General features: G+C 47.1%; 1 protein-coding gene across 5 annotated transcripts in view; it reads left to right on the top strand.

The window, feature by feature from the left end:
* LOC120899623 (rap1 GTPase-activating protein 1) overlaps positions 1 to 25,675 on the top strand; it is a 161,100-nt gene that overhangs the window by 13,538 nt on the left and 121,887 nt on the right. For all 5 annotated transcript variants that reach the window (XM_040305672.1, XM_040305675.1, XM_040305674.1 and 2 more), the window contains exon 2: positions 1,479 to 2,040. In XM_040305672.1, the coding sequence (XP_040161606.1) occupies positions 1,781 to 2,040 (260 nt within the window). In that variant the 5' untranslated portion in view covers positions 1,479 to 1,780. The remainder of the gene's footprint in view (positions 1 to 1,478; positions 2,041 to 25,675) is intronic.

The raw sequence follows: 25,675 nt of genomic DNA, 5'->3' as shown, positions 1-25,675 counted from the left end.
AAAGAAGATGTGTCGCTTCGTTTGTCCACCCAAAAGGGTGTGAAAAGTGATGATCTTCTCCCCCAACTCGACGGTCTCGGAACGTCTCGATCGTCTCGATCAATGTCTTGACGGTCGATACATTTTGAAGAGCTGCTGTTGCTGCGGATGGAATTAGGCACAGTAGAAAGTTGGTTTCCGTGCGTCTAAATTACGTCTTTCGGGGTGTTTTTCGTATCAAGAGACGACACACATTTCTTCCGCCGTAAGAGCTTTTGGGGGGGAAGAAAAAGTCGAAATCAGGTAATGAACCAAATCTCGTCGCATCTCAGCCACATTGCAGGAAGAGAGGGAGGCTTTGGAGGAGTCGAACACAATCAAACGTTAAATTAATCTCATTTCCCATAAGAGCACACACTCGGTTGGATTGATTTATCTCGTTCGCTCATCGCCGATTCGAGGCTTTGGAGGAGTGTTTGAATAGGCGCGTTTAAATTAAATTTATGGTTCAATTTGTCGTAATTTCTGTGCTGGATTTCACTGCCCATCGTAAAGCTCATAAAGCGTCATGAACAGCGTGTAATAATAAGCCTTTTTATTCTCTTTTTTCCCCTCCACAGTGACTGTGCTACCTCTAGAGGACTTAAAACATTGAAGGCTTTAGCTCTGGCCACTTGGAAAGGATACAAACTTCCGGCTGCTACCAAATTACACCCAGGCGAATGTTTCGATCTATGTCTCTGGTTTGATTGGAGAGTGGAGTAAAATTTTGGAAAACTGCCATCATCGTCATCTTCGATGTGTGTGTCCTTCACCGGCGCTGATTGATGGACAAATAGGTGGTAGCGTTTCGGTGTGGCGCAGGTTTTTTTTCAGGCTGGCGTAACGCAATACGCAACTGCGCCAACCGTTGTGACGACTCGACGGGCCCGAGTGGCATTGCCAGTGGAGGTGAAATGAAAGTGCAGTGCAACAATAATTAATGCACAACCACAAGACAAGAGACGAATGTGAAACGGATGCGCGCATCGTGCGGGTGCGGTACTTGGCAGTGGAAAAGTCGTACCAAAACGTGACGCGAGTACGCCAACACCAACTTCGTCGAGCCGTAGCCGTAGTGGGTGGCGGTTCAAGACGCGTGTTGGAATGTAATTGTAACGAGGTGAAAAAAGAAACATCCAGACGTCGATCGTTCTGTGTCCCACTGTGGCCGATCTTGTTAACCCCACGCGAGTGAGATTGTGTGAGTGTGCCAGAGCAGGGGTTTGGAAAAATTGCACAGAAAAGTATCGGAAAATCGGTTCGAACCAGGGGGAGAGGGGGCGGTGGCGTTAAGTGTGGGGAAAATTACTCCAAAATTGGTTTGTTGGTGTGCTATAGTGTACTCGCGCTGTTTCTGTTTCTGTGGGTGTGTAGCCGTGAAATTGGCCGATAGGGGGAAAAGGTGCTGCGCGACCCAAAACCGTATTACTAATTTCAATTGCTCTTCTTCTTCCCAGGCCGTGTACGTGTTTCTAAATGTATGTGTGCGTGTATGTGCCCCACAGCAAGGGGTAGGGAGCGAAAAAGTGTAGTGTGAAATATCCAACCCCTGGCTGTGTGAGTGTGTTAGTGTCCAGTCTGTGGAAAACGACTACGGTGTCCGTAGCTTCATAATCATCCCAATATCGACCTGCCTCAGATGATTGATTGAGGTGATCACTGTGAAGAAGAGGAAGAAGAAGACGAAGAAGTTTCCACCTCATATCTCTCACACGGGAGGGAAAGTCTTCACCAAGCTAAACCAAATATATACGTGAAAATGTTGAAAATACAAATGCTCGAACAGATCGTGACGAACGAGAACGTAATCGACGATGCTGACGATCAGCGGCACAGTGGCGGAGCTGGCCGGGGTGCTGGTGCGCTGTCACCTGGTGGACCGTTAGCGGACGGTAGCTCCAGACCGGGTAGTGCCAACCTTAGCCCGATCGCATCTAAAGGTTCTTCGACGTCGGGTGGCGCTGGAGCGGACGATGAAACGCGCAGCCTTAATCGGAGCTCACGCTTATCACCACAAGGGTAAGTGTTTTCGCAGATCGCTGTGCTATGGGGATTTGTTTTGCATATGTAACACTCAGGGGCGGGGTAATGTTTTGTGTTTGAGTGGAAAAGCAATAATGTTATGATGGGGGTGGTTTCTCTTTGCGGGTTTATCGAAATGTTTGTAGAAAAGAGGTTTTCATAACTTTTTGATACCATATTGATTAGGTATAACGAAAAGTCTGAACTGTTGAGGTCCAGACATTTCTGGGGAATTCAACGCTGTTGTAAACATTATTGTTGAGGATGATATTAGCATTTACTTATTCGTAACTTACTCTGGATAGGTCGTTTTAAGGAATTATGTTGTAGTGTATGATAAGGTTCCTGGTTTGTTAATCTACAGCCTTTAGGCCGAGAGGCATCAATCTCTGTATTAAAGTTCTCTTTAATATCTGAAGTACTACAAGACTGAAGATGACTGGAGATGCTTATCAAAAGACATGACGTTGCTCAAGTAATCTTGAAAAGTGATGCACTTTTTACATGACAAGAGTAGCAAAGGATTTTTGTTTATTCTTGAGGATTAGAACCAGTATTATCCAGGCTTATGGAGACTATTGTTTATTGGTTTGTAGGCTTACTAAACCTGTTGAGATCCATGACTGCAAATCCTCCTAAGATGCTCTATTGAGTCTTAGGAATAGGACTTAAGATTTTACTGAAGATATTAACAGGGGTTTTAGTTATGACGAGATAGAGTTATCTAACCCTCGAAAATTCTTCTGAACTAGAAGTTCAAGAAGCGTTGGTGAAATGAATTTATCAAAATCCATGAAAATGAATCCAAACTCTCCGGTATACCCAACACTCCCATATCACACCTCGGTGCAAGTACAATTTCGCGTCAAGGTGCAATAACCGAAACCGATGGCAAATTTCGTGCCTTAATACGAGAAATAATCATCGCTAGCAGAGCCCCCGGCCCAGGGCACAGCGGATGCCCGAGACGAGGAAGCGCGCCCAGCACTCGGGCAGGAGAAAGAGAAAGTGTGCGACTGGCAAGAGGGCGGAGGTGGTAATGATTGCAAGGCTCATTTGGAGTTGGTATGGTATCGGTGGTGGTATGGTTTTAACTGCACGTTCGAGTTAAATACATAATTATTAGACGCTAGTTTGTTTTAATCTACACCCATTTACCGGGCTCAATACGTCAATCAGGCGAAATGCGGCGTACCGGGACGGGCGAATGAACCAAAAGGTGTCGATCACACGATGCCGAGTGGGGGCGCAAATGAAGCGATTGCGTTTGCCGACATTGTTTTTGTATACAAAGCCACATAATATAGGCTTTGCCAGTTGTCTAGTCGATCAAAGGTAGAATAAGGTTTTGAGGTTGTGTTAGGACATCAAAGCCATCACCATCAGTTTTTGAAAGGAATGCGGGATACGGTCATTGTCTCAAACAGCCGAAGCAGAGATATTTGCTAATTCTTCAATCCATTACCTTCTGGAAAGAGGCGTCAAAATAGTGGTTTGACGAGATTAATCCATTAGCTTCGATATCGGCTCCCGATAGGCATCGATTGGGGGAAATGATGAGGCCTTTATGCTCGGCACGGGAGGCACCACAATCTTCTGAAAGCAGCCCGTTTGATTGACAACACGGCGTTTCAGCACGCTCCGACCGCGTCTGTCAGCTACTGAATGCGTGATGTTTCTCTTATTAGTGATGGATTAGATCATCCGGCAGGTTGTGTATTTTTTCTTCTGGTTGCTTCTTCTCTGCTTCTCGCTTCGACGACGAGCAAAACGTATCGGCGAACCGATTGGTAGCTCGAGAATGATGGAAAATAAACATACCCCAGCCGTGTGTCCTGAAGTTGACACACCACCGAAATCGTGTTTATTTGTTCTGCTGGGGGTGGCTGGTGTTTTGTGCCTAGGGCGGCCTCAGTTTCACGGTCCATTCCACTGACCCATCTCTGTAAGCCCGTAGTTCATTATTTTACCGTTTGAAAATCGGTTTGGTATTCTGCGTACGGGGAGCGAAAAAAAAGCAACAAGTGTCAAATTGGGAGGCCCTAGGGTGCGGTTCCCCAATCGCCCCGGGGGCACCATGACCAGCTGGTTTTTTGCTATTGGGGAAGTGTTTATCTGTCGCGCTAGTGTTGCAGCGCTTTTGTTTTTTTTGCGGCTCCCACTGCGGCTGCTGCTGCCGCTTGTTGATGTGGCGGATGTTTTGGTCTGCTCGTTGGTTGTCGACCCCGCACACAGACTTATTGGCACACAGCGGTGCCAGAAATCAATTTCGCCACCCCATGCAATCGCTGGGTGAGTTGGTGGAGAGTCCTTTCCCTATGGGTGGGTGCCCCTTGATTTTTTTCTTCTCTTGATGCGATGGCAGGATAAAAGCATGTGCAGATCAACATTTTTTTTTTTGGACAGACACTGGGCTCGCACACGCAGCAAACAACAGAGCGAACTGGTGGTGGTGTTTTGGGCGCAGAGGAGTGAAACGTTTCAATCACACGCTGCAGGTGGCAAATAGAGAGCAGTAAGCGTGCGCGTTGATGTGCTGTTTTGTATGTGATTGGATCGGAGCGAGCGGTGGTCGTCACTCTTGTCTGTTTTTATCGGTGAATTTAATTTTATTTCGATCGTCAATCATGGGGGGCTGCTTGTGGAAAAGCTTGTTGATTCGTTACGATTTTCGTAACAAGATATGTGCTCTTCTTCTTCTTCTTCTTCTTCTTCTTCTCTGTTGGTAGTACACGAGATCCTTATCCTACATTCCAACAACCTACCTGTTATCATTTTCGATCAGAATTTTGATTTTTAAAGAATATGTTGCTTCCCATTCATTTTAAGTCTCGAACTGACGACGAGCGCGTATCCATACTAGCCTCCCGCCTGCCGTCTTTACCATCGAAGCGGGTTTGAAACGGGTGGTTAAAATACCAATAAATAAAACCCGAGTAATGTGTTCTAGAACAATTCCTGGCGTAAAATCAATTTCAATCCCCGTAAGCTCCATAAAACCGTCTCTCTCGCCTTCTTTTCGAGAAGATAATTTATTAGCTCATAATAATTTAACCCATTAGGTACTTCCGAGCAACAGGAAACTCCCCCACCGGGGACGATGTTTTGGGCGGCAAATCAGGCGAAGACAAAACGAGGGCTTCTCTCGTCCTGAAAAATAGCATAATATTCTCATGTTTAAAGATTCGGTTCCGCTTTTTCCCATCTCCAACAACTTCTGCGCTATCGTTCCCGTTCCCGAAGGCAATCTCGCTTCGCTGTTGTGTTGATTTTTGCTGGCCCCGGTTTTCCCACCAGTACACGGGCAACTTTTTGCACGGCTCGCACGGCCAACAGCATCGCCCAGCAGAACATTATTTATTATTCACCGACAAATCAGCATAAGCAAAGTGGTATATGCGAACGGTTAGCTTTTTACCGTGGCTTAGCCCCCGTGTAAGCTCCGTGTGCGAGATGGGGCGGCGAGCAGGCTGCCCCGAGGATGTCGGGATTGGTTTTCCATTTTCTCCGTGCGGAAGTGGAATCGACCCCTTCCCCCCTCTCCTGAGATACGTTCCCTGTACTTTCGCTCTTTTCGGTGTGGTTTTTGTGATCCGACGGAGGCTGACTTCCGCTCAGCTGTGGGTGACTTTATTCCGGGGTCTTCACGAGAAACGTCAATCTCGTGCTGCATGTTCGATAAATGTAGATTAGCGCGAGGTATTAGGATGTGTTTAAAGAGTGGAACGAGGCACACTTGCTGCCAGCAGCTTTTCACTCCATCCCTTCAGTGGATATGAATCGATTCATCATCAGATTGGTTGTACCGGCTTTTCCTTGTGGCTTGTGCGGTTTTTTGGGGTACGGTTTGATTGTACCCTTGTCAAAAATGTTGCACAAGAATGAGAAAAATGGGCCCGGTAATACATCAAACTTTGAAACGGTAAGCCACACACACACCGTTTTGGCCGTTGTGAATTGACGTCATCGAAACTCGAAACGGTTCACAGCCGTGGACGCAATCTGTGCAAAAGGAAAACCCTCCACAAACTAGTTTCGGAAATTCGGCAATCGGAAGAAGTGGTTGGGAGAATGTTAGCCGGGAGAAAAGTGTTTCCCGGGCTTCACAAAAATATTTATTTACGCAATGGAACAATCTCGCGTTTTACTCCTCCTGGTGCCGGTGCCAAATAACCCTACGTCATCGATGGGGTAGTGTATACTTGGAATCGATTTTTAGTAGCTTCTTTTCATGCGTCGCGCACATCCGAGCACACCCTGAAGCTCTGGTTAGTTTGTGTGCGCCATGCTCCTTAACCCTGTCATTCGATCGGTTGGAAACGGCTTTTGGGCAGGCGGAAAAACCTTGCAGTACCCGTTTGCACTATCGTCGGCAGGGCGGGCAAGATACTGTAAACACAGTTGAAATTTGCCTACACAACGATGCTCGAGCTCCTTGCCTGTCCTGGCCTGACGGTGGCGAGCTGGGTGTTTATCGGCGAATGGACGCATTTTTGCCATTGCTTGATGGAAGTTCAATTTATTTACTTTCGCAGATAAGCAAAACATTCTCGAAGGGCACGCTTGTTGGTGTTTGCGGGAAACGTTCCAAGATCTTCTGGAGGGTTGGCCGTGTTGTTGTTGTTGTTTGTTCGTCGTCGCTGTTCGCGTCGAGCCGTTTCGTTTGAGAAATTATCCTGCCTTGAACCCTCCAATCCGCTGCTGTGTGCCTGTGTCTGTGTGGTAGGTTTTATGCACTGCTTTCTTTATCTTCGAATGGAAAAAGCAACAAACAAAAGGGCCCCGTTTGCTGCAGCGCCCTTCGGTTGCAGTGTGTGGTGATGACGTGAAACGATTGCATTTTCGGGCAGAGTTAAATATTTATGTCCTCTCGACTACATGTGTTTGCTATTTAAGTGAGGAGCATCATGAGGGAGCGAGAGAAAACAAATGTGCATAGGGGCAACCATTCGGTGTCTGTGTGTTCTTGGGACAGTTTGGGTGAGCGTCGAGGAACCTCGTTAAGCTGGAAGTTTAAACCCCATCTCAACGTTATTATGATGCGGTTTTTGCATTTTGCGCGACTGTGTGTGCAACCCAGAGCAAACTGTTAACTGCTTTCCACCACAAACAAGATCGTCTACTGTGGCGCATTTCAATGTAGAAAAAAAGGGAAGAAGTCAGTTGTTTGTAAAATCCCACAAAATTGGAACTGCAACAAAGTTTGCCCCTTTTAACGCTCGGGCCCTGGAAGGATGACTCTTCCAAGATCCTTAAAGAGTGCATGCTTTCTGTGTGTGCGTGAGAGCGATGAAGAGTCTTCTTCTGGGATGAACTTCTAGGTTTGCTTTCGAAAACGCACACCAGAGAGCCCGAGAAAAGATAACAGCAAACATATGTTTGTGTGGTGCGAGCGCGTATCGGAAGTTCTGGCGGAGGTTCTGAGTTCTGTCTGGAAATTGCCCCTGGAATCGGAACTTTTAAGGGGAAGCAGCAGCGTAGCAGAACAGCCACAAAAATGGAACAGATAGTGTATGTTTGTTTTGGTTTCTTTTGCCCTCAAAACACCCATTTTGGCCCCTTTTTTTACTCCTACATTGATTTTCGATTCCGTGAGACTATTCCCCGCTTCGGTCTGGGACTGGGCGAGTCGCTGAAATTAGGGAAAGAAAGGGAAATGTATTTATTTTTCCTCCCATCATCGTTTGTGCTTTATATTTCCCGTTCAGCGCGCGTTCAGTTCCACCGGAGCATGTGGGGCACAGAGTGGGTACAACAAGAGTCAAGACGCGCTCGTCGAGACTTGTTGATAGTTTGGCATTTGTAGTAGCAAGGCAGTCGAGAGTTTCTTGGGTATATGAAATGAATACATTTTCCAAACACTGTTGCTTGGCATACTCATTTCCTTATGGTCGATGGGGTCGATTTGCATCGAGTGCGGGGGTAAGAGTGCCTCAACGATAACGGTCACTCGCTCGGTCACTCGGAAGATGTTGCGATGTTACAGTTAGAGAGAGAACAGACCATCGGAAAATAGAACTTCCAACATTCTAATGGGATTTTCTCTTCGTTTTTCTGTTTCCCTACTCTTCGGAATCAATTTGGGGTTTGTTTGGCAGTAGCAGAAGTGGAAACAGACCCCCTTGCCTTAGTGCACTCCCAACAACATTCCTCGGTCCACTTCTCCACCCACCGAACACAAATGAAGTGGAACAGCAGAGTGTTTAACTGCAAACCGGGAACAAATGCATTTTTAGAGCTAAAGTGTTTGTTGCGGCCGCAGCAATCAACCCAATTGCAAGCAAGTCATGGCGTCATTGGGAGACGCTTATTTATTTGTGTTCTAGCGAAGAATTTATTTGAATTCACCGTCCCAGCACTCACAAGCCGGACAAAGTGGCCCGACAAAGGGCGCGAGAGATTGCGCCTTCTTCTGGTGCGCGCGAAGTGCTCGTTTTAATGAAGATACGCGGCGTACAGACGACGGCGCTAGACGATTGGATGCGCATTGCCAGAGAGCGAGGGGGAATCAAAAATTGTTTGTTTTCATTTAAACTACAATAGCAATCGAGAGAAGAAAAAAAAATCGGGCGTTGCAGAAGAGTGTGGCTGAAGCAATTTGAAATCGAATCGTAGAAAAGTGGAACTGTGGATTGTGATCCATCGCGAACGCACGATCGCCACCAAACTTTGATTCGTGATTCGGGGTGGTACGTCTTGGTTTTGGCGCAATAGGACCAATGCCCCCGAATGTTTTCATAAATTTGTGCCACCACTTCGGCCCCGTACACGCCACGATTATGAAAGTGTGGTGACCGTTGCCGGGTAAGTAATTGCAAGTTGGTACGATTTAGTAGTACCCGACACCCGACCCGTTTCCAGCTCTTTCCAGTAGCGTTTGCTAAGTGGTGTTTGCGTTACTGTCATTTGAAAAGTTTCACTTTTTTAGCTCCAACAAAGGGAACGAAACACACGCACTGTATTTTCGATGGATGGCCCTCTTAAACAATCACGCCAGGCCGTTTCCAAAACGCGTGTGGAGGAGGGAGGTTCACACATTTTAGCGCCCCGAAATTCATGACTCTGTGCGGCAATATCAATGCGGCTGGTTGAGGGAGGGTTTCTTCGCCTGCTTTAAATGATGGTGGGAAATAGTTTGGTGTCCACTGTTCGTGGAGTGCATTGGCAAGAATTGGGTCGAGCTGTGTAATGAGCTGTTGGGTCGAGAATTTTGTTCCTCCGGCGTGCCTCGAACAACAGTGACAGATCAATCTATCATTCGTTGTGGGTCTTTAAGAAGGTTGCTGTATGGAGCGGCTTTTTTTTGCATGATTTACGATGCATTCGACATACTGCCCAATGCTGACTGTGGAGGTTGGAACGGTAATTGGAACGTTTTCATTTGGGAAAAACGACACTATTGCACCCCGTTAGGAGTCTTCGGAGAGGTGGACAATAATGTAAACAATAATGTAAAACGGCGAGCGCTTAGCATAATGGTACCATTACTTCCCAAGATTGTCCCGTGTGTCCCTCACGTAACTCGGGGTGGTAGTTTGGGCGGCTCCTCCCAGCGAAAAACGGTCCCGTTTAGACGGACGTGGATCATAAACGGGTACCCGTTTAATATATATGCGACAGCAGAGGAGCTGCTGGTGGTGTAATTGCGAATTGGCGAACTGCCGCCATCGTTCACATGATCTAACTCTTACTAGCGTTTGGGGCAACAACAATTGGGCGCCATCATTTCATTATACAACGTAAGGCGTGTTTCGATGTTACACAAAAAAAACAGGCATGAGTTTGCGAAATTTTACAACCAAACCAACAAACTCCACCTTGGTCCATTGTAGTGAAGGAAAACTCAGCTTCTGAGTTTGTGTGTGTGTGTAAATGCTCCGAATTTCCCATTGCGTCACGGGCAGTCTTGCAGAGTGGAAAGCGTCTAACGCAGATGTTATAAAATTCTTTTCCCAAAATATAAAACTCCCGTGGTGATTCCCTGCCAATAGCTATGGGTCTAAGATCTTTCTCAAAAAGCAGCAAAAAAAACCTCTCAGATTTGAATGATGCGAGCAAAAATTTCATCCCACCGTAAAGAAGAGACATTCTCTTCTCAAGCCGCCTCCTCGTGCAATAAGAAGCAAAAAAAGCAAGGTGAAAAGCCCATAATGATGATGATGATGGGTGATGGGTGAAATTGTGCTCACCTCATTTCCCTAGCCGCATTGGGTCGCTCTGCGCGATGATGCGGGTCGCTTTTTCCGGTTCTACCGTTTGCTGCCCTTCCTCGTGGTTCCTGGTGGTTACTAAATCGATCGTCTGCACGTCTTACCGCAGCCCCAGGTTTTGACACGTCAGCGGCGCGGACACAATCTTATCGTATTTAAAGCCCGGCGCCCTTAAAACGCGAACTGATGGAACTCTTTCTTTCCCTTCGGGGGGTTGCAGGGGGGTAGAGAGAGTGCTTTGTAGGCCGCATACATTTTAGTACGACTCAATTACACAATCACAGTTTTACCCGAGGGTTGCTCAGGTCGTCAGCAATTAGTCAAAACGGCGTCTCCCGTCTCTTAAAAAGGGTTTGAGATCATTATCGGTAATTGATTAAAATATTTCCCGCCGTGTGCCACGGCATGTGTGTATGGTGCGACCCACCACCATCACCTGCTTTCCATATCTGGCCCCCATATGCAATGGGAGGTTTTGCAACGGCCATGAAGAAACTCCATTTACAGAACAGAGCTGCTATCGGAGGCACCACCACTTGTGCAGGGAACTGATGAGTCAATGGTGCAGCTTTTGTGGTACATCGTAGTAACAAAGACATCATGCACGAGAGCGAATATAGAGGGCAGCCAAAGGGGTTTGGTTGTTGCGGTCAACCTCGTTGGCCTTCGGACACGTACGATCATGCGGAGTGAGGCACATCCATTCCAATGCTCCAATATGTAACGAACAGGGCAGATAAGTCGGGCGTGCAGGAACCGTTTGGTTATGTTATTTTTCAATCCCATTTCGGTTTTCCTGTGTGTGTTGTGCTCCCGATTTCTGTTATCTCGTTATGTTTTGGCCACAAAACGCCCCGGCTACGCCTTCGTTGCTGCACCATAATCGATAAACAATAGTTGCTGGATCTGATGCAAACGGGAGATTTTCATCAATTTTCTTCTTCTCCAAAGATCGAGCAATCGAAAGCAGTGCGAGAAGTTTCGTTAGATCGATCGGTTGTGATTGGAGATCTGCACACTTTTGATGTGGTTTTCATGGTTTTATGCCTTTCATTCAAACATTGACCCGATAAAATCAGCTGAATGTCGGGGTGTCGGGGAAATGGGGAGCCACCTTTGGGGCGATTATCATTTCATGTTTCACGTTTGATGCACCACAGCACAAAAAAAAAACGAAAGAACTTCCCGTCTGTCCAATTTTGCACGGTGATGAACGGGTAAAAGAAGAAATCACTAGATTTTCCACAGTTTTCATCGCGTTTTCTGTATTGATGCCGTGCAGTTTGCAGTCGAAATCGAAATCTGTTTGCCCATTCTCTACCGTCCCGTCGGTGGTAAACGAATTTCAATTTCGTAGCATAGATTTCCCGTTTTCTCGATGTTTGTATGTTTTTTTTCCCTCCTCAAATCGATTCATCTTCTCTCCGAGCTGGAGAGCTGTAGATTCGAATTTGTGGAACATGATGGACTTTTTCTTTGCCCTCCCTCTGCCGATCGATTAGTCACGATCACACGGCGGGAGTGAACCACTCCAAGCTTGAACGGTCCCGAAGTTATCGATTAGCGTAGCTGAGTCGGTGGGAAAAATGGGTTTTTTGGGAAAACGAAACCTCCATTTCTTCTCGGTTTCCTTAAACGGCGGGACGTTTGCAACTGTTGCAGTACGGTACAGCGGCGGGAAGAAAGTGCTTCACTTTCTTTCGGAGCAACCAAGCACTGGTGCGGTTTTTGCGCTCACTTTTGCCGGAACGACTCTCGTAGCTCGTGGCCTTTTAAGCGGAGTCGTGCTTGGATTTAGTTTAATTACAACCTACTGGAAGTGCACGGAGAGGCAGCCCCCGACCAGTCAGCCCATGTGCAGGAAGCGAACCAGCGCAAACACAGAACAATCGCGATCACGACGATGATGGGTGGATGAGTGTAGGTTATGTCTGCGATTTAAGGAAGATATAAGTGAGTTCAGTAGCATGGTTCCATCATTTCGTCATCCAGAAATTGCCAGGCTCTCGTTCACCTTTACCCTGAAGCTGAAAGGAACTCTTAATGCCAACGGTAGCCGGTGTTATGGGTAAACACGGCACCGAAGTGAGGCATGTGTCATTAATGGGTGCAGATTATGCTCTCTGTTTTAAGGGGGCGCTCATAAGAAAGGGAAAGTTCGTTTACGGATTTGCCACGTCGTTTTTTGTGTGTTGTTGTTGATGACTAAGTGTGTTGTCGAAAGTTCGTCCGATCGGAAGTCTATTCCCGTCTAGAGTGCTGCTCTGGGGGAGTTCAGATAAATCGGAACTGCAGAGCTACTTACGATGGAACTCCCACGAATGGTCCACGAAATTGGAAGAGAAATTCCAAAACGCGCTTCGCCTCGTGTTTCTACCGTGGACTGTAATTAGAATATGGCCGATGAGATCATTAAACCAAATCTTTCGCCCTGAAGCAGCCTTTTGTTTGTTGTGGCGACCACTGTGTATTTACGGAGCAACATCATCGGAACCTTTGATTTCCGATAGAGCTTTGTGTGTGTATGTCTCGGTTCGGGTCATTAAATGTTCGATGGTTCGATGCGCTAACAAGCCGACACCGACCGGCATGCGAGCGGAAGCAACACAAAAAACGCCCCGAAAACAAAACCCCGAATCTCCAGAGATAATCAAGGTCACTCGCCTATTTCGGGAAGATTAGACGGCGAACGGCGGGACCGAGCGAGCGTAAATAATTCTGATTAGCGTGCTTGGCGTATTCATCGATGCAAAAGCGAGACTAGCATGAAAACCTGAGCAAAACGAAAAAAAATAAACCAATGATGGATTAGACATTTGTGTCCTATATTGGAGTTGATTGGAGCATCTGGAGAGGAGATGTGTCTCGTTTGTTTGTTCGCCAGTACGCATCCATCTTCCATGCTGTCTACTTTCCACGTGTATGTTTATTCCACGAAGCTGGATTGTCCCTATCGTTGGGGCGCATACACGTGTCGGAGGCATTTATTGCCTCGGAGGTGATTACCTCCTGTCACCTCCAAGAAATTGGGAACGTTTCATTTAATTGGAGCACCCGGCGCAATGTGGACGCTGCTACTTTAGCACAAACCGATACTGTTCCTTCGCTCCAGTAAGTTATTATCGCCGTCCGTTCGAGTTGTGGAGCAAAACAACACCATCGAAAATGCGACATTCGCTCCTCGTCAGACGGGCGGCGCAGTGAACCAGAACCCTTCTGCCAATCGAGCCGACAAACGACGGTCGTTGGTCCAAGCGTCCGATACTCACTCCACGCCTTGGGTAATAGCATATCGGCTCGATCCGCTTGACTAGCGTTATTAACACGCTCCAGAAGTTACTTGCCATCACCGGGGGTTGAGGCTATTGTCTTAAAGGAAGATACTTTCTCATAAACGTGTGATGTGGCTCATCCTCTCCCCATCCCCCCAACCACGGAGGAGGAGGAGGGTTGGCAAACACACAAAAAAGACACTTACACGCGAGCCCGTGCTGTGATGGGTTTTTGAACAGCATGGGTCGTAAATTTTCATTACCACGTCAAGCCAAAGCAACAAAAGAGGGGCAACGCTGCTGCAGTCCCTGCTGTGACTTCTTGTGGGGATATTAGTGCCCGTCGTGAAATGGTTGTGGTTTTGTGTCGTTTTTTTTGTAGTTGTTGCTGGGTTTGGGTCCTCACTTGGAACCCAAGTCCCTGTGGAAAATTAAGAATTATTCGTTTTCAACCACTTTTCCCTCGGGAACGTCGTCGCTGGAAAAGGAAACCCCTTGCAAACTTGCTATTAAGAAGTCCTTTAAGGAGTCGTTACCGGTGGTGCTAGAGTGCCACATTGAAAGGGTTTCCCGGGAAAGGGTGCGCACTTCAAATTAACTCGAACAATATGGCACGGCTTGGTGGCGGTGCACTGCTCGTTTTGTGTAAGAAAACGGGCAGGCCGTTGGAATCGATATTTGATGAGGCGTGAACTATTGGAAAGATGTCTTAGCGCATATGCGTTTCCGGTTTTGCGCCAGGTGAGGTGTGGAAATGGTTCAATTAATTTTTTCGATCGATTTGGGATTGTCTTCAAGGAAAACGTGGCTATAAAAAAGTTTGATTAACACAGAATAAAGGTTTATTGGTACAATGTTAGATTAGATAAATTCCGCTTCAATTTACCACGATGCGTTCGCCCTTCATCCGGCTTTCATTGTGCTGTTTGCCCAAGCCTGCCCCAATCGCTCAATTACTCAATTACGTTTACGTTGCGCTTTCTAATGCCGGGCGATGCACATGGCCGAGTGCCGCTGCTTAGCCATATGGTCCTAATGATGATTAAACTACGGCGTCCTTCAGACAATGTGACACACACCGGCTGGTCGAGTGCACATCCGTCATTGATCTTGTTGCAGTGCATTTGCACACAAGCGAATTACTCATTGCACTCAATGCGCACACAGCCTGCTGAGAGTGCCTCGATGTCGTTTAGGAAAATGCACTTCAAGCATAAAGCTGACTCATTTTTCACGCCATGCTGATTGTGAATGGGACAGTTTCAGTTCGCCGGTCTGCTACGCTCTCGTTTGACCTGCAAAAAAAAGCGGATGCGACTGCACTTCATATTGTATCGTTTTTTTCTTCTTCCTACCTCACTTTTACCAACGCAAAGTGAACAAATGCGAATAATCGTAATTGGATGCGATGGTTGCATCCGTGCGAAACGGCGATTGCATTTGGAGGATGATGAACATTATTTGGTTGCATTTTTCCCCCCGCGTTTGGTTTGGTTGATGTCGCGCGCGCTCGCGCTCGGCTCGCCAACTGCGTGATGCGTCACGGGGAGCGAGCGCGCGCGCGCTCGTGCTGTGGTTGGGTGATGAGAAATGAAAATTTCAGATCACATTCAGCGCCGGCCGGGGACCACATGCGGTGTGTGCGTGCGAATTGACGCACCGCTGACACCGATGACAGGAAACGTTTAGCCCTTGCCGCGATTGTTGTCAGTCAGAGGGCGCCGTGCCGCTGTTTTACGCGACCGAAGCTGTCCAACGTGGAATGCAAAGGCAGGCGAGACGGTCGCCAGAAATCCATCACCGAATGCAGGCCACAACACACCATCACCACCGCCGGAGGGCAAACTGTTAGCGTGTGCGCCAGAGGTTCGCCCCGGGGGTTGGAAATCTTCACGCCAGGGGGTTTGCACGTTGATGTGCGTTTTCGCTGCTGATCGACCCGAACCCGAGCTTTGTGGTGGCAGGTATTGGAAGTGGTGGAAGAAAGGAAGTTCACCGCCGCAAAGCTGATGTCTAGCGAGAGGGTGAGAGAAAAAAAAATACACACTCATAATGCTACACGAATTAGCATGGATTTCTTCCGGCTGGGCAGCAAAATGCGCAACGGCTCACATGGACCACATCGACAACCCTGCCCTGGTGGCGGCGTTCGCACCATTTTCTTTCCCTTCGACCAGCTCCGACCGGTGAGAATTAAGCATTCGTCGTGCTTTATGATGGCCGTGAAATAAAGCGGCGAAGGTGTGGTTGCGGTTTGGGTGCTGCGGAGTGGCGGAAATTAATTTGTTTACTACCTTTTTGGCTCCACGAGAGCGCAGTGTACCCTGTGCTGAATAGTAATCATTTTTGTCCGGGATTTTTGTATGCCGGGCGTTTGCTGTGGCCCAAATAAATAATTTCTCCATTTCTCCGGGAAGGGTTCAGCGTAAAGGAGATGGAGCAAGAATGTGCAAAACCTTGTGCGATGCTTTAATTAGTCGGCTGAGGTTAGGTACTTGGAAAAGGGGATTATATTTTTCGGACGAAGCGATAAAAAGGAAAGTCTTTTAAGTGTCGGGAAGCGCATTCTTATGGAAGAAGCATGGCAGCTTTTGTTGTAGGAAACTCAAAGTTCACGATCTAATGCTTACGTTTCCATTCACGTGAACACATCAACGTCATCTGGGCTATTTCTGGGGTTGGTCCTCTAGAACGACCTGTTGCGTAGAATTAACACCTTTCAGAAGGTTTTTGCGTTTTCAGAAGGTGCCTAGAAGAGGAACAGGCAGTTTTTTGGCAACTTTGCGTGACGAATCACGTTTTGTTTTGTGGATTGCATACTTTAAGGAGCATTTAAGACCACTTTCATTAAACTGTTCGCATAACGCCAGTAAATTATTGCGTCTTGGTAGTGGGACTGGGGTTAATAAAACCGTCCGTTTGTCTTCATCTTCATAATTCAAGTATTCTTAGCACCACCCTAGCTGGTGTGGACACTGTCCATATCCCAGGGACGTACACAACTAATGGAACAAAGATAATGCGCTCCATAATCGTAACTTTCCACTGTCTTCTGGTAGCAATCAGCTTCTATCTAAAAGAACAGTCAGCCTGCAGATGTCACCAGATTCCAACATCTGCCCTCCTTATGATACTCTCTCGTCCATTACCAACACCTCCCATATGGTACACGACGACCAGCAGTCAGCACCACAAGCACTCTCCACTGTGAGTTTGTTGCCCACTTGCCACAGATAATATGTGTTGACGATGTGTCCATTGGTGCTAATTTGCTGTCACTTTTCGCCCATCACGCACTTCCACAGTTGGCACGAGCTATATAATTCCGCACCAACTCTCCATCTCGTTACCCGGAACTGGTGCGGAGTTGGCAGCAGCAACCAGAGCCAGAAGGGGGTGCAAACTTCAGAGTTGGAAATAAACTCAAAAACTTTTCGAATCAACTCCACCGGTCAACACACTGGCCGGATGCTTCAGACTTGCAGAAGTCTGAGCTTTTTTGTGTTTGTTGTTGTTGTTGTTGTATGTTGATGCTAGGCGTGAAATTAGCACCGGAACCGGTTAGCACCGAAGCGGCAGAGGAACGCTCTGAGGCTCTGATGATAAAACTTATTCTTTTCTGGTGAAACTGACGGCCTTGAGGCTTGGTGTTGAGCGGTATGAGAATGGTCTCCCGGGGATTTGGTTCTTGCTGTTTCTTCTTTCAGGCATAAAGTGTACTTGAAAATGTTTACGTCATCTAGAATTATGCACCTTCCAAAGCCTATTTTGCAGGATCCTTTAATAAAAGAGAGCAAAGAGCACAAGTGCATCAGGAATTTAGTGTCCTAGAATCTCCGCTGCATTATGCATGTACGGTCTTTCTCGTGCCAGATTGAATCTGCCAACGGCAGACCTGTTTTGCAAACCACAGCAGTAGCAATATCATCTGACCCGTCTCCGACGAACCTCGTAATGGATTTGTGGTGACACGAGCATAGAGCCGCACAGCCCGTTACATTGCCCCGTCCCCGTTCCGTGCCATGTTCGCCTCATTCGCTCGTCACATTGCACATTGTGTTTGGGCAGGTATTTTTCGGGTCAAATTGGCTATCGGGACAGCATCGTATGGCAACCGGGCACAACCGTTCTCCGGGTCAATGGAGACAGGCGATGATGCGTACATGCTTGTTGGGCTGTGCAAAGTTGTGCAGAACGTTAACAGAGTGCACCGGGGAAGCATAAAATGGAACGAATCGTTCCACCGCTCTGCCAGCACTTTCCCGCCCACCTTTCCCAGAGCCGGAGTTCCAATTGTCCCAAAACGGACGTTATCCCCATCCAAGAGCGTGTTTGTGTGTGTGTCTGTCTTGTGGATGGTTTGTATGCGGTCGTGTAGCTCACTCTCTACGCATCGGTCAACAACAGGAACAGCAGGGGGAACACAACACAACTGTCATAAATGGATGTAAAATTGACACGCGTGTGCTCACCGGTTGAGGCCCGTTCCTGGTGGCTCGATATACATCATCATTGTCCTGGTTTTTCGTATGCCCCTTCAGGGGCTGTCTCTGAGGTACTGTTCTTTGCAGCGTTTTGCCTCACGGCGCCGTGTTGGTTCCGGTATCGGTAAATTGATAACTTTAACGGACCCGACAAGAGGTGAAAGATGAGCTGCACGAGAGGAGGACCCATTTTCGTCGAGGGACAATAGAATGGTGAAGCTAAAAACAATTGTGTTTTTTCCACGATGTCCTATTATTGTGTGGAGTTTATCTATTTTTACACACATTTTTCAGAAATTTATTTCGCCCTAAGGACGCATTTGTATGTTGACGTTGTGAAAAAAATCACGAGAGCCATTCGTCGAACGCCTCTTTGCCCATTTGCAGCACACAATCAGAGACACAGTGTATGTGTGTGTCACGTGCTGCACACCTTCATAATGAAGTGGAAATATCCCTGAAGTGGTTGACATTTGATTCGTGGTAGTGTCCCCGGGATGCGTTCCACATTCGGTCGTGAACAGGTAAGGGAAGGGAGGAAAAGCATAACCCCCGAGAGTTCGCCCCATCAAGAGCGGCAGAGCGGAAGCGGACAATTTTATGCTTGTTGTCATTCCCCCTCTCGGCACCTCGACGACCCTGTTCCCCGGGGTCCCGTTCTGACATTTGGACGATCTCGGTCGTGTGCCATTGACCGGTTTTTGCGTTTCTTTTCCTCTGTGTGTGGTTTTTTTTGTACCTCTTGCATGCACATTGATTGTACAGTTTTCCGACGTGTGCACTCGCGCTGGTCCCCGCGTGATTCAAACGGTTGAAAATTTAAAACTGGCCTGTGCGCCTGCCGTCTGTATGTGCGAGTTTGATTGATTACGGAATTCGTTAAAGTTAAATCAATCTCAATTGTTTTTCAGTTTCACGGGGTTGGAGTTTTTCTTCTTCGCTTCTTTCACCTGCTCTCTCTCTCTCCCTCCCTTGCGCGTCACGTCACGTTAGTTCCGTGTGCTCAACGGTGTTTGAGTGATATGACGAATTTGATTTTAATATTACACGCGTACGCATACATCTATGCGTACGCCTGCTGCCACCAAAAAACGTTCACCCCTTTCGAAGAGGGGCATCGGATGTCCTGTGCCTCTTCTTCCGGGGTTTGTCCTGGATGCCTCCGTTTGCTTACGCGGCTGCGGATGATGATGAGATTTCTGTTGTGCGCCCATGTGTGCATAAATATGTTTCATTTTTTTTCCTGCATTTTCTATCCTTCTCTCTCTTTCGGGCTGCATGACAGTACAATGCACCATTGCACACGGTGTCCCTCGTGTTGTGGAAGTGCATCGACAAATCGCAGGCACACGCCCGATGGTTTGGCTGAGTATCCTTTGTATCCTCTGTCTCGTCCCATTTGGACGTAAACATACTCCACCCTTTTTTTTTCTTCTTTGCTGTTCCGCACCCGTTCTATTTCTCCTCTCGATTCCAGGATATATGGTTTCGTATGGTGTATGGTTTCATATGCAAATGAATGTCTATTGTGTTGCGGCGTGCCCGCGCGCGGTGATGATGATGAGCCGGGCGCGCTCACGGCCCTCCCCGCGCCTAGGTGACGGTTTTATGTCGCTCATTATTTCATTAAGAGGCCGCGCATAATTTAATGTACCAAATATCGCCGGCCGCAATGCGTGCGAGTGACAAGCCCCGGGCTCTCCTGTGTGTGTGCGCGTCAATGGGACATAGAAATCATTATCAACGGTCGATTTTGTTGGTTCGCTTTCTACGTTCCGTGTCTAATTGCGCGCTTCGGCGGGGCGCAAAAGTGTTTGGGCAGGAGGACTATTCAAATTTCAATGCAACGATGTGTCATAATGCGGTGCTCGTGTCACACGAAACCACTCTTAAATTGTGCTTAAAACAATCACGCACACCACAAAAGGGGCTTTGGTTTAGAATATTATTTAACTGATTTGGTGGTGGTCGCAAAACAGACTCGAAATGTACTAATTAAAGCACTGCAGCGATGTTGGCTGGCAATCTGTTCGCATTGTTAGCCCGGCTCTGAATGATCTGGTTTGTTGGTTGGTGTGGTTTATTGGTTAGGGAAAGGGAAAAGCCAAAAACGTCAGCAAAATCTATTTTTCATTCTGCGCGCTGTGTGTGTATTGTCGCGAATTTCCATTAATCTTCGTGTGCGAAACGCGGACGGTTGGTGTTGCGGACAAATGAGCATCGTACGACCTTGGGCACTCGGTTGCGACGCCTCAGTGGCGTCATCGTTGTTGTCGCCCATCGTCTGCTGGAGTTGTAAATAAAACGATAGCGAGAGAGAGAGAGAACGGGCGAACGAATGGAAAATAATGCATCAAATTGAATTACTTGGAATTCATTTCATTAATCATTGGTGTGGCGAATTTTTTCGCATATTTTTTTTTATTACCGAACCCCTGTCCCTGAAGGACTTGTTGGTGGTTGGTTTGTATGTCAAACAACTTGTCGCGTGTATGTACACGAATACCCCGGGGTGGAAATGCGTGTAATCATAATTAATCAATTCAGACAGAAGCATTTGATGAAAGTCTTTCTTTCATTCGGTAGAATTAATTTCACTTTGATTTTTAAATGTAAAATACATCGCTCTGAGTTATTCTTCCACAAGAATTCATAATTGAATTGCGAATTCAGCTACGATGAGCCTGGCATGATGCTCAACGTTATTTGCGCTCCTTTTCGAATTTAAACAATGATGAGGTTTCACGAGCAGACTGATGCATTTCACTGAATTGAATGTTGATATTGTGTAATGATATTTTGCACATCCCTTTTCGTTTGGTAAAAATGATGGATTGATAAAAGCATAATTGGATGCAGCTGGATCCAGGCAGCAGCATTTTAACCTCAGTTGTTTCCAGGGCAGCATCTGTCCCCGGACCGAAATGGTAAGAACACACGCGTCTATATGGCTTCGGGGGAAATTTACCGTGTTAGCAAGAACACTCAAACTCTGAGTGCGCCCCCGATTGCAATTGAATTAATTTGGTATTATAAAATCACTCTCGGAAGATCACACAGACAGCCAGCCAGCAAGTCAGAAGCACCGGATTCAAAGCTCCGGCTGACCGGATGGAGATGTGCATCTAGGGGGTGTCGTCGTCGTCGTCGTCGTGCGCCTTCAGCTTGTAAGCCTCAGTCAAACGTCGTCCAACAGCGCACACACAGAGAGAGATCTATCGTGCAATCAAATCAATTTCCGATCCTCCCATTCCGCAAGCCGTACATCCGTACCAATCCTCTCTCACTCTCTGCTAGATACATTCAATTGCTTTTCCAATTACATTTGTCCAGCAAAACCCCACCCGGTCCGATCTGTCGTACGGATTCCGTTTTGCAAGTGCAAGGGCTGGATGGATTATTTAAAATATGGAACAAAAATTAAATGATTCCTAACAAACGACACACCCCTGTGCATCGTCCCCTGCCGGCTCTAGGCATTCCAATGCACACGTACAGGCGACGGCTCGGATTAATGCACGCCCGGACGTAAGCCGCCGGTACCCAGATGTGGGTCATGTGTTGGTCCGTGTCCAGCGCACGCTGGCGTGTGTCGCACCCGCTCGATGTGCATGCTCGATTGGAGCAAAGAGTGTGCCTGGGTGTTGTGCTACAGATGTGATTAGATTTGCCGGATAAGCGAGTAGACGGGGGAGTGGCGGCGAGTTTTCACTTCAATCAAGGCTAGGATTGAGTTTGACACACGTCGTCCCGAGAACCAGGGTATCCGTAGAAAGTGAATCTGCAAAGGCTATCAGGTGCGCTACCAGCAACTGTGTCGCTATCAGTTTGAAGGTCTGTGAGGATGAGGATGTAAACTCTCCCTGTCACCCAGTGCAGAAAGGGAAAACAGAAGACGACGAAGTGAGAGATGGATTAGTGTTGATTGAATTTGCAGAAGTGTAAATTTTGTTTCCAATGGGCCGGGTGAAGAAGCCGTCTCACTCACTCGGTGTGGCGCGTTTATTGGCGTGGACGTACGAGTTTCACTGTGACCTTGGGGCCACGGCCTGGTGATTGACATTGAGTGATATAAATATTGGTTCATTGGTCGTCACCCAGTAGGAGTATTAATTGCTTCCCGTCGTAATCGTAAAACCTCTTTAGCAGTGAATTCTTCTTCGGTAATTGTTGAGCACAAGTAAGTACTTCCAATTTAATTTCTGTGCATTTGAGCAAACGCAAAAAAGCGTTGCTATTAGGAGTGTTAACTCGATCATTAGACGTCTCTTCGGAAGACGGTCTGGAAACCCGGAACCTCGGCACTTAGGAAGCTAGCCAAATCACAAATTGGACTGTGCCAAACGATGGTTCCTCAACTCTCCTCCAAACAACTCAAGCTGGATTTTGTACCTTCCGTTTCCACACACCGAGTGAAAACGTCAGTGCACACGCAAAGTGCAAACTGTTTGGTGCAACCGATTACGTGTGTCTATAATTAGGCGTATTAGGCGCATTCTGCCTGCCAAACAGCGCCGCCACAACGGAAACCTTCCATTAACGATCACCGCGCGAGAGACGCGCGTGCCGCACGGGGACGATTATGAAGCTGGGTGCCCTTTTCCTAGTAGTCGGTTGGTGCATTATGCTCCTATAAATGACGCTGTGGTGGCGGGGGCAATTGTGCCTGAGCGAAATATAGCAGCGTCGAAATTATACGTAGGTATTCAGGAGGCGGTTAAATGCTAACAACACCGCGAAAATGTTGGCCCAATCACAACCGCCCATCAAACTCGATCGATGTGTGCTGATGGCGATGGTGATGATGATGATGAGTTGTGCTCTATTAGGGATGCTGGCTTAATTTCTCCCAAAGCCCACCAGATGACCTGATTTGGTGGCGTTAACGAGGAAGCTGTTGGAGCATTCAATATTCGGTTAATGGTCTTATGTGGCTAAGTACCGGTGTGGCCGTTTTTTGCATTTAATTGATGATCAATGGGTTGGTTTTTTGCATATTAGATGAGATTGCTTAGTGGTTTTTGGAGGCGGAAGGTTGATAATTAGCACGTCCATGCAGCTCTCTTCCGCATTCTTCCGTTAAGTTGAACAAACGGGCCACTCAATGGGTGTTTAAAGGCAGCTCTAAAACTTTCATTTGTCTTTTAAAAAAGCGCTATCTATCCACTTCAACACCTCCGGTAATTGGTGACGTTCGTAGAATGCACAATCGATCACTTGCGTATGCAACGGAGGTGCTGCTCCACCCAAAGAAAAGAAAACGGTTCCCCTGAACATTCCACACTGGCAAAGAATGCAAACAATTGTTCCCTTCTCGCGGGCAGCCCTTTTTATAGCTTGCGGCTTGCACGGATTAAACATCGAATGGAGAAGAAAAAAAAACTGTGCACCTCAAACACAAAGACACAACGCCTTCCGCCACGAGTTTGACCACCTTCTCTCCACCCTCTACGGCCAAAGGGGGTGGAAGTAGTATTAGGTGGCGATCGCGCGATTCGTTTAAGATACCAGACGCCAGAGGGTGCAGGGTGCGGTTTTGGACGCATTCAGTGCACTTATTGCAAGCCGGCGGACCTCCGTAACGACCCGATGCCTGGTGGTGTGGTCCGGTTGGAGGTGATGGGGTGATGAAGTAGAATTTTAATTAACTTTGATTATTGTTGTTGCGCGACGTCGTAGAAAAAGACACACACACACACACATAGCCACAAACTCTCTATCAATGCACCAACCATCGAGGGGTGCAGCTATTGTGCGCCAATGCTTGAGTTTTATTGCATTCATAAACTACTTGAATTGACTTTGGAAAGTAAAAGCAAAAAATGCATCGTCCGTCGGCCATGGAATGTGTGAGTGTGAATCGCCACTTCGGTAATGTTTCCGTTTATCCGCCCAGCTAGGAGTAGAACACACCAGCAAGTAGTGCCCAGAGTTTGTGTTCGTACGCCCCGAGATAAACGCAAACATGTGCAGAAAGCTCCCCGAGGGCAAAGTTGTTCGCTCACACACTCTTATCAAACATGGGATAATGTTTTCACAAACTTCCTCGCAGTAGCCAGTCAGTACGGGAGTTTGCAGAAAGTTTCAAACATCACTCCAACCTATCGATGATTGAAAAGCTGTGTCCACACACATACACCTAGAGCCAATCGAAAACCAACATACTTGTCCAAACTTTAACTCACTCCTCGTTATCCGGTTTGGAGAGCAGTTGTCAAAGTTTTGACGAGTTTTGTGCGCGGAGCCGTGCGGAGTTGTGGTGTCGTTGCTTGTCGGTGTCGTCCAATGTGCGACACGCGGGGCAGAACTGCCCTGGCGGGAAAAATTTGGCGGGAGCGAAACAAACTTTTTGCGCGAAATCTAATTATCGAGATTCGTCTTAATGGCAGCGTGATCTTGCTGCTTTCCTTTTGCTGATGGTGTGCTGCCTGTGAGGTTTATCTTGAACCAAGCGAAAGTCGTTCTTCACGTGCCAATTATCAAGAGTTTGCAGGATGTACGGGAACTGGTGGCCAGCGGTAGTTTCGGAAATTCGTACGTTAACCACAGAGAACGTGCCCCGGTGGAAAAACTACCTCCCTTTTACCAGTGCTTTCGTTCGGGAATTGATCAAGTTCTGTGGAACTCATCAATTGCTGAGACACACTTCGTTTGTTGGGATTTTACCTGGAGGTGCTAGATTGGGAAAGAAGCTTCTGGAGGATGTTGAAGATATCCTGAGTTTAGCAGGCATCAAGTAGTAACTGCTGGATGGTTGTGATTTCGTGAGCTGCTCGTAAGGCTCTAGGAATTGTCTGGACGATAACATACCCAACGGGACATACCCAACGATTGATTGGACATTAGCGAAGAGGCAATCAATATAAGGTGAAGAAAGGAAAAACGCCTCACGATGAAGTAATCAAGCACCGATTACTGGTACTGATTTCCAACGAAACGCTCTCTGATGAGCGGATACGTCGATAAAACCACCTGTCATCGAATGAATTATTTATGATATCGATACACCTGTGACAAGTTCCCGGTCGGAACGTTATTAGCTAACTTCGTGCTCACATGCTCCCGAAATCATGAGTTGCCATTTCATCGGAAAGTACTTAAATGCAATAAATAATGATGTCGCTGATTGTTTGGCGTTCGATACCCAAAGCCTCCGGAAAATGATGGCATAATTTTCTGCACCCAAATGTTTTTGCAAAGAAAGATTCAGTTTTTTGCAAACCTTTTTCATGAAAAAAAAGACAAGACTTCCCCCAAGCGCCGCCTGTAAACAAATCCAGTCCATTACTCAATGCTAAAAAAGTACTATGCGTCCAATGCACAGAGTAAAGCGATGCAAAATAATCCTTACAATTGATTGTCGCTCAATGATAGAGCAGTTTTGCAATCGCGATGTTTCATCCGACCCTTCGTGCAATTTTTCCCCTTACCATGTGTGGCTGCTACTCCGCCGTTCGTTATCCATCCGATTATTGATCGATCACCCGGGCCGGCGAGTGCATGTAGAGATCGATAATTATTACACATTTTGAACGGCATGAGCAAACAAAAAAAAAAAAAAGGTAAACCGGGGACGAATTTTCCACCATTCAGCCCGACGGGATGCCACTTTACCTGTGCCAATTGCTGTACCGGCGAATCTGGGACGCGTAGTTTTCGCATATGC

This window comes from Anopheles arabiensis, chromosome 3, assembly GCF_016920715.1.
Source record: "Anopheles arabiensis isolate DONGOLA chromosome 3, AaraD3, whole genome shotgun sequence".
Lineage (NCBI taxonomy): Eukaryota > Metazoa > Arthropoda > Insecta > Diptera > Culicidae > Anopheles > Anopheles arabiensis.
The sequence above is the reverse complement of the archived record's forward strand: the minus strand, read 5'-3'. Positions and strand labels throughout refer to the sequence as shown.